At 42.1% G+C, this 9263-nt stretch overlaps 1 protein-coding gene across 1 annotated transcript; it reads left to right on the forward strand.

Moving 5' to 3' along the window:
* Window positions 1-2192: 2192 nt before the first annotated feature.
* GPHB5 (glycoprotein hormone subunit beta 5) lies at window positions 2193-8029 on the forward strand. Its single transcript, XM_033187794.1, has 2 exons — window positions 2193-2396; window positions 6818-8029. The coding sequence occupies exons 1-2, from the start codon at window positions 2193-2195 to the stop codon at window positions 7004-7006; spliced, it is 393 nt and encodes a 130-aa protein (XP_033043685.1). The 3' UTR covers window positions 7007-8029.
* The last annotated feature ends 1234 nt before the right edge of the window (window positions 8030-9263 follow it).

The following is a 9263-nucleotide window of genomic DNA, read 5'->3' on the forward strand; positions in this document are numbered from 1 at the left end:
TTATCTGTTTTGAAAATGAAATCTATGATGAGCAGCACATGTATTTAAAGAACACTTTCCTTTGCAGAAAATGGAAATGGTTTAACGTCTTCACTTTGTTTCACTAGTTAGTTAGTGTGCATCTTCAATGTCTCTGCCTATGTCATTATTTACTATGATATTGAAACTCCTAAGGACAAAGATGATATCTGCTTCATTTACTTTTTAGAGCATCCAGAAAAATGCCATGAACAAGTACATTTTTAATCCACTCATATGCTGTTATTGTAGATGGAAATATAAACTATATCCCATACTCCAAAAAGTATTTTGTTCTTATTTTAATCATTTAAGACCAACTATCTGATGAAACATCTGTATCAGAGCAGCACTGAATGTCCTTACAGTCAGAACAAATACATGCCTGTTGGTTTATTTTAATTTTAAAACATTAATATTGACTGACTCTCTATTACAAAATGTAGAATATGTGAATATGTAGAATATGTGAAAAATGCTGAAAACCATATAAAATAAATGAAAAGTTTTCTTTAATTCCCATGCTGGAAGATAATCACTTGGAACATCTTGGTATTCTTTCCTAAATGATTCATTTTAAGGTGATATTGATATCGTCTAATTCTTAGCTAGTTTTAAGACTTTCAACATGTTTCTTCTCACTGTGATTTCCATCTTTTCAGGTAGTGATCCTGCATTCTTTCCAGCAAGAATTATTGTTTTGTTATTTTTCAGTGTATTAAAACATGTTGTCAGTTAAAGGAAAGGGTTTGCTATGAGCTGCTAGTCACTTACCCGTTTCAAAGGAAACTTGTGGTTACCATGAAGGAAAATTTAATCCATCTGCCACAATGCATTTGTTCTCTTGAGAACCAGGTGGAACTACCGCTGACTATTTCCTTAGGATTATGCCACCCACCAAGGTAACTTTCTGTTTCAGTAGGTGATGTGGAGAAACAAAACAACACCCTTTAAGTTAATCAGTTTTGGAAAATAGAGACTGGCTTTCTATTCCATGGCTTTGATGTGTTTAGTAGTTCCTGTAAGGATCTGCCTCTCTTTGTTTTGATTAACAAGACCTTTTCTATATATTTGAGCAATCAAGCAGCCCAGTAACAGAAGGTAGAGACATTTACCCAGAGCAAACTTCTACCATTCATTGTGACTCCCTGAAATCTTAGTGCAAGTTTCAGCTCTAAAAGAAGCATTGGTTCCTGCAAGATTAGGTAAGTGCTTCTCCATATTTGTAACCTCATTCCAGAGGAGGGGAAGCCCAGAGAACTTGCTACAGCAAGGTCAGAAGTAGGAACTGTGAAAATAATGAATTCAGTGGGGGGTAAGGGTCCATGAATGCCATATCCTTTATACTTCAAAATCCAGGTGAGTTCTGTCTAGTGGGCCAAGCATGAAGGGGGTTGATTCTGGCTCCTGAAAGAGCACGAGGAATGACCAAGACCCAGAGAGGATGGACTTGACAGTGGATTGAGGTTATGTTTTAAATAACTCCTATGCTTTCCATCATTTGGATTTAAATTGAATGTTAAGTAGGTGCTGTTGCAGTGGAAGTCTAGAGCAGAAGCAATTTACAGTGAGTAGGACACATTTATGAATGGCCACCAACTCAGATGATAGATTTCATGATATTTTCTGCGTATCCATGTTTAGTGGTGAGTTGGTTTAGTAGCGATGCATATAGCGAATACTGTTATTAATATTTACCTCCCAAATCATTCCCCATCATGACATTGAAAATATAGTTTCGAGCAAAGTATGTAACATGGCACCCAAATACCCTGGACCTGAATAAAAATAATTTATATGTATTCATGTATTCTGTTGGATTATGAATTAGTTTTGGTGTTACTCATATTTTATGTTTATTTTGGAAAGACCACTGGGACAAACTTCTTCAGCACACAAGTCAACTGCAGCAGTTAAGTTACAATAAGGAAAAGCCTGAGAATGCACTTGGAGGGTGGGCATCTAGAGAGGGCCATGGAATCCACACTGGCACCAGTTACAGGAATCGCTGGATGCCTGTGTTGGAGTTTGTGGGCGTTTACAATTTCTGGGCTCATTTTCCCTGAAATGCTAGGAGCAAGGTCCCTTTGATGGTGACCAATGCATGGTTGGCTGTGCCATTGAGGGCAGCCAGATCTGTTAAACTCTGTCCTTTCCCTCTCCGGAAGAGCAGCATGAAGCTGGCATTCCTCTTCCTCGGCCCCATGGCCCTCCTCCTTCTGGTTGGCTGTGGCTGTGTCATTGGCACCTCCAGTGGGAACCTGCGCACCTTTGTGGGCTGTGCCGTGAGGGAGTTTACTTTCCTGGCCAAGAAACCAGGCTGCAGGGGCCTTCGGATCACCACGGATGCCTGCTGGGGTCGCTGTGAGACCTGGGAGGTGAGTTGCTAAGATGTGCAGATGACAGTATCTTCTGGGCCAGCAGCTTGGGTCTGATTCTCAAGAGTTCACTTTTTAAATGATATGAGGTGGAGCTGGGACATCTGCCCTTTCCTGTGGATTTAAAAAACCAAAACAAAACTGTGATTGGCATCTTCCAAAAGTGATTTGAAAAGCATGATGTTGCCCCTCTAACAAAACATTGATAAGATTAAGAATTTGGTTTACATTGTGTCTGTGTATCTGGGAATCATCTCTGGGAGGTCACGATGTACTGTTCTACCCATTTTACAGATAACATGGAGGGATTCAAGGGAGAGTGTCTGCAAAGTCACAGAGAGTGTCAGTGTAAAGCTGGAAATCAATTTGTGGTTCAAGCTTGTGACCCAAACTCTTCCCTGTGTTCCTTCATTTTGGGTAAATTAGCCAGTTTCCAAGAAAGAGGCCCTGAGCTGAAGGGTGAGAATTGGTCCCAGACCCCTTCACTGCCTCTTCTGCAGCCCTGTTCCTCTTGAAGTCCCTGGGAGCCCTCTGGGGTTATCACTGACGGATCCATTAAGTTCCTTCATATTCAATGATACCTGGCCTTTTTAGAGACATTTAATTTAAAGTGGGGATAACACTCTCAAACAAAGTTAAAAATCCTATTGGGCTAAGAGGAGCTGTCTGAGTGGTGAAGAGGAAGAGAGCCATTCAGCACCCCAGCAGATCACACTCCGTAGTGACTGTGGGCTCTTCCCCCTGAGGCCCGCCCACTTGGTAACTGATGAGTTGCTAGCTCTGATCCTGTCACTCCCTGACCCCAAAACCTTGAATGTCCACACACTACTACAGATTCAATTACCAACTTTCAAAGTCCTCAGCAATATGGCGTCTGCCTGCTTTCCTGAAGACAATACATTTTCTTACTCTGGCCTTGGTAAGTGACTTTCAAAGGTTTTGTCAAATAGCCCTCATGGATCTCATTTTGGTCCTTTCCTGATATCCCTTCTCCTTCTCATCTGTCATTATCATATTTATTCCTGATGCCCATCTGCAGTGCCAGCTCCTTTTCTGGGCCTTTTTTGACTTGCAGGTAAGCCCTTGACTATGCTCTACTTTTTGTCTTACTTCTTCCCCCACCACACTCGTTAAATTTTTTGAGGACAGAGGTTCATTCTTATAACTTTCACAGCTTTTGTCAAGGTGTCGTGTATGAACAAGGTATTCAATACACATTTGTTGGTTGACTGGGATGGACCTCTCCCTGGAGCTGTGAATCCTCCAGCCTAATGGAAGGCCACTTAGAAGGGTACCTGCACTGTGAGTGGACACTGCCATTGGGAACAATAGCCTTCTCTTCAGGGACCCAGAGGGTGGCCTGCTCTTGCTTAGGTACAATTAACAGCCCTATGAATGGAATTGGGTCATAGTGATGAAATCTCTAAATTGGATGAAACGACTCCATCAAAGTAGTTTTCTTTTTGCCTCATTCAGGGACTGAGCCCTACTAGCCAAATGAAAATCGGGTTTTGCTAAGTAGACTTTGCCTGTCAATTGGCAGCAAATTCACTTGGGGCACTTGGCGCCTCCTCCTGTTCAGGGACTGGCCTGGCAGGGCCTCTCCCGTTTGCATTTAGTGTCTGGGCTGTTTGAAGCCCTCTCTGTGCCGAATCCTCAAACTCCTGCTTCCCCTCAATTCAGCCCATCTTCTCTTCTTTTTAAAAACTGATGAATGTGTTTAATCGGATCATGGTCACCCATAGGAGGTCAGGAACTGTGCTCTCACTGGAAAAATGGAAGCACCAAAACCATTAAAGGACAAGATTGTCTCTGATCTTAGCCAGCTTTCATTCATGTCTTGACTGTATTATGAAAAGGGAGGTTACCTATAGAAAATAAATAAAAGAATGAGGTTCATTTTCCCAGCAATCTGAAAGTTTCTGAGATATAAAGCCCTTGATTTTTTGGGGGGAGGGAACTTAACTGAAAGCATGTCTGAAAATAAGGATGTTCATGATGACAGATTGGCTGGATTTACATTTGAAGGTGGAGCTGTTGTTGAAAATAGCTATTCCTCATAATCTGCATATAGCGTTGCCAGATTTAGCAAACAAACAGACAAACAAAATAAAACAAAGCAACCAATACCCTCCCCAGAAAAACCCAAACTGAAATGAAACCAGAAAACCAGGAAGCCCAGGTAAATTTGAATTTCAGATAAGCAACAAATAAATTTTTAGCATAAGTCTGTCTGTCTCATATAGTATTTAGGACAGACTTATACTAAAAAAATATGTATCTGAAATTTAATGTTTTTTTTTTTTGAGACAGAGTCTCACTCTGTGACCCAGGCTGGAGTGCAGTGGCGCAATCTCAGCTCACTGCAAGCTCCGACTCCTGGGTTCTGGCCATTCTCCTGCCTCAGCCTCCCGAGTAGCTGGGACTACAGGAACCTGTCACCACGCCTGGCTAATATTTTTGTTTTTTGTATTTTTAGTAGAGACGGGGTTTCACCATGTTAGGATTGAAATTTAAATTTTTTGAGGTGTCTGGTCTGCCTAGGTTCCCAGAGTACCAATGGTAAGAAGACGTAAAGCAAATATGGAAGGTAGGAGAAAACAGTTGAGGACAAATTCAGCTTCTTTGGTCCTTGTCAAAGGCAAGGCTGGCTGGGCGCGGTGGTTCATGCCTGTAATCCCAGCACTTTGGGAGGCAAAGGTGGGCGGATGGCGAGGTCAGGAGATAGAGACCAGCCTGGCCAATATGGTGAAACCCCGTCTCTACTAAAAATACAAAAATTAACCGGGCATGGTGGCACGTGCCTGTAGTCCCAGCAACTTGGGAGGCTGAGGCAGAAGAATTGCTGGAACCCGGAAGGTGGAGGTTACAGTGAGCTGAGATCGCGCTAGTGTACTACTACTCCAGCCTGAGTGACAGAGCGAGACTCCATCTCAAAAAAAAAAAAAAAAAAAAAGGCAAGTTTGTTATTTTCATGACATTCATGCAAGAACTTCATCTTGAGTTACATATTCTTTTTTGCCTAGAACAAAGAAGAACAAAAAAGCAAAGGTACTGTCTTTTGAAAGCTTGTTATTATTTTCATTATTACTTCCTTATAATAATTGCACTAATAAGAACAATGGATTACATTTATTGAACACTTACTTTGTGCTAGACATTGTGAATTGCATATATCATCTTACTTTGTCTCTCAAACAATGGTGGGAGGTAGATATTTTGCTTTACAGAGGAGGAAACTGAGTCTTCAGGAAGTTAAGTGAATTTTCCAAGGTCTCCAGCAAGTGGCAGAACAGGGACTCAAGCTCCATAGTTCTGACTGCAGGGCTCGAGATTTTAACTCTGGCTAGGTGCTGCTATTTTTTCTGATCTATGTGTTCTGTTTATCAAAATTATCTTTGAAATTAAGATTTATAAAAGGTGAAGAAAGGAAATGAATCTTTTGATGATCAGAACAGTGCACAGAGTACTCGGGAACCTGTCTTGTAATGTTTTCTGTCATTGATTCAATGACAAATAGTTATTGAAACCCTCCCGGGGTCTGTTTTAGGTACGGGAGGCACAGCGGGCAAAAATCTCTGTCCTAAAAGAGCTTACTTTCTAGAGTGGGAGGAATATCACACAAATGAAAGAAAGGTAGACTATGTCATGTGGTATTGATCAGTGCTATGGTGAAAAATAAAGCAGGATGGAGAATGGGAAGTTTCTGGGAAATGGAATGTTGCAATTTTAAATAGGATGGTTGGGAAATGCTTCCCTGAGAGGGTGACATTCTAACAAAAACCAAGGGTTGGTGAAGGAGTGAATCATACGGGAGAAGAATGTTCCAGGCAGAAGGAACAGTAAGTGCAAAGGCCCTGAGCTGGGACTGTTCCTGCTGGGTGGGAGGAACAATAAGGAGACCGCTGTGAGCCTAGTGAGGAAGTCAGTGGGGTGGGAATGGTTGCAGGCATTTCAGAAGGTAGAGGTGTAGTGAAGGTGATGTAGTTCTTGAAGGTGATCATAAGGTCTTTGATTTTTGCTCTGAGTGAGATGGGAAATACTGGGGCTTTGGGCAGAGGAGTAATATGATCTGACCTATGTTTAAAGGATCAGTCAGGGCTGCTGTGTTGCAAATAGATTGTAGGGAGTAAAAATGGAAGAGGGGAGACCAGTTAGAAGGTGTTTGCAATGACCAAGATGATTCATTTGCTGACTACACACGGAGCACTTGCTGTGTGCCATGGTCTCTCCTGGGAGCTTAGAATATGGTCTTGAATGAAATCAGCTTATTGCTTTCAGGAGTTTGTTTTTTACTGGGAGATGATAGAGCAACAAGTAAATCAATGAATAACAATTTCTGATAGTGATAAATGATACTAAAAAACTGAAACAAGATCATATGTTCTAATGAATTCCCTGTTTTCTACCTGTGGGGACAGAAACCCATTCTGGAACCCCCCTATATTGAAGCCCATCATCGAGTCTGTACCTACAACGAGACCAAACAGGTGACCGTCAAGCTGCCCAACTGTGCCCCGGGAGTCGACCCCTTCTACACCTATCCCGTGGCCGTCCGCTGTGACTGTGGAACCTGCTCCACTGCCACCACGGAGTGTGAGACCATCTGAGGCCTGCATGGTCTGCAGAGCGCAGCTAGCGGTCTCAGCCTCACAGACCCACCTGTGTGAGCAGCACATGCAGTTATACTTCCTGGATGCAAGACTGTTTAATTTCGACCATACCCATGGAGGAGGTTACCTGTTGACCCTTAGGTCCAACTCAGGCAAAAGGCCCAAATGCAGCCTACTGATGCTAAAAATTCGAAACAATATTCATGCCTTCACCAAAATAATTTCTCCAGTTCACACACCTGCAAATTAATTTTTCTTTGCCTTGAGTCTTGGAACATAATTTGTGTATCACAATCCTCCCCCAATTTGGACATATAATATGCTAATGATTTAAACACATTGGATGTAATTAGAAAATGGGGCTGGAAAGTCTTTAAATTCTCATGTTCTATTTAACCACTGATCTCCAACCGGATTTATGATTAAAGGGCTAGAAATGAACAAAACCCATGTACTAGTCTTCCTCACCCCCAAGGAATTCCAACTGCAAGCTTCTTTAGGGAAAATGCTCCCTTCCCCTTTTAACTGAGCAGTTATCTACACAAGAAATAAGACTGTTCAGATACACAAAGAGAGCAGCTTCAATGAAAAGATGTTTGGATTTGGATAATTATTTTCCCTAGCAAAATTCCCTAAACTCCCTTAAGAGCCTTAATAAAGAGGCTATGGTGGGATTAAAAGAAAAAAAAAAAAAACCCCAGAAATAAAATATGTAACTAATAGCTATCTCATTTAGCCTTAAAAAGTTATTAAACTAAACTCACGTTTTAGAGTATGATGTTCTCCCAAAGCTATGGCAAAATGGCCAATCACAAGTATTCTTCCCGATTTATCATATTTTAAATTTAAGTTGTAACTTACTAAACTCAGAAATTTTACATGCTTTTAGGGGTAAAACTGCATCGCTGGCTCAGAGGAAAAAGTCTGTGATTTTCTAGCTCCTGCCCTCTCTAAAATCTTACAGTAGCTAATTCTGTGGCTGGAAAAAACCTCCAGAACTCGAATGTTATGCAAATGTCTTTAATTCTGGCATTTTTGGTGTTGAATTTAACCTTGTTCCTTTTTCATAATGTGCCAGGAAAACCTATATTAATGCCAATAAAGCATGTCCTCTGTCTTTTGAATTCATGACAACTTTCAAGAAAGTCTTTTTAATTTTTAGTACACTTGGAATAACAGTGAGAAGCACACCTCAAATAAACTACAAGGTTATTTTTACTTAAGCATTAATTTGGCACGTCATGTTTAGTAAGGGACACAGACAGATGACTCTGTAGCATGAGTCCCAGCGGTGGCACAAATGCATAGACATAGCCCTGGGAGCCAGGAGTCCTTCTTGAATAAGAATTCAACGAGTCCCCCTGAAACACAGTAAAGCAAATGTTGAGATTGACAGTCAAGTACTGGGATGCAGGGTGAACATCTGGGAACAAAGGGCAGGAGCAAAAGTCACCCAACCTTTAGCAGATGTGTTGGTAGGAAAGAAAGTCACTGTAACGTAAGAAAAAGGCAAGTACTTGGGGTCTCTCCTGGAGCAGTGGGTGATGATTAGGGATGAATCCTGGGTGGTGCCACTCAAGTGTTTTCAACCCACCCCTAAAGACTTTCCTCAGAATTTTCTGAGGCACAAAGGGCTTGTCAGGATTTGAGAAAAGATGACCACAGCATGAATAAGGGTCCCGGCAGGAAACCAGTGATCTATTGCAGTGGGATACGGAAGAGATGATTTATAAATGTGTGAGCAGAATTAAGGAAACCAATAAGTGGGGATGAAACAGATCTGGTTCAGCAGCAATGGACAACCCTAGGCTGAAGGAGCGAGAGGAGGGAGTGATTGTCAGACCCCAGAGAGAACTGTGGGAGTGAGATCCACGACAGGAGCTGCAGCCTTTGCTAGGAGGATGCAGCCCTTCCCAAACTGAGACCTGGTAGGGAGGGAGGTGGGGGAGCAGACACCCATCCTCACTCTCCTCCCTGGTCTTCTGTTGAATTAAACGGGAATCAAGCTGGGTGTGGTGGCTCATTCCTGTAATCCTAGCACTTTGGGAGCCCGAGGTGGAAGAATTACAACATGGTGAGACCCTGTCTCTTCAAAAAATAAAAATAAAAAATTAGCTGGGTATGGTGGTGTGCACCTGTACTCCCAACTACTCAGGGGGCTGAGGTGGGAGGATCCCTTGAGACTGGGAGGTCAAGGCTGCAAATGAGCTGTGATCGTGCCACTGCACATCAGCCTGAATGACAGAGCAAGACC

Source organism: Trachypithecus francoisi, unplaced genomic scaffold, assembly GCF_009764315.1.
Source record: "Trachypithecus francoisi isolate TF-2019V2 unplaced genomic scaffold, Tfra_2.0 Lachesis_group3, whole genome shotgun sequence".
NCBI lineage: Eukaryota > Metazoa > Chordata > Mammalia > Primates > Cercopithecidae > Trachypithecus > Trachypithecus francoisi.

Coding starts and splice junctions, on each gene's coding strand:
- GPHB5 (XM_033187794.1), top strand. CDS start 2,193: ATGAAGCTGGCATTCCTCTTCCTCGGCCCCATGGCCCTCCTCCTTCTG. Junction 2,397..6,817: donor GTCGCTGTGAGACCTGGGAG/GTGAGTTGCTAA, acceptor CTGTGGGGACAG/AAACCCATTCTGGAACCCCC.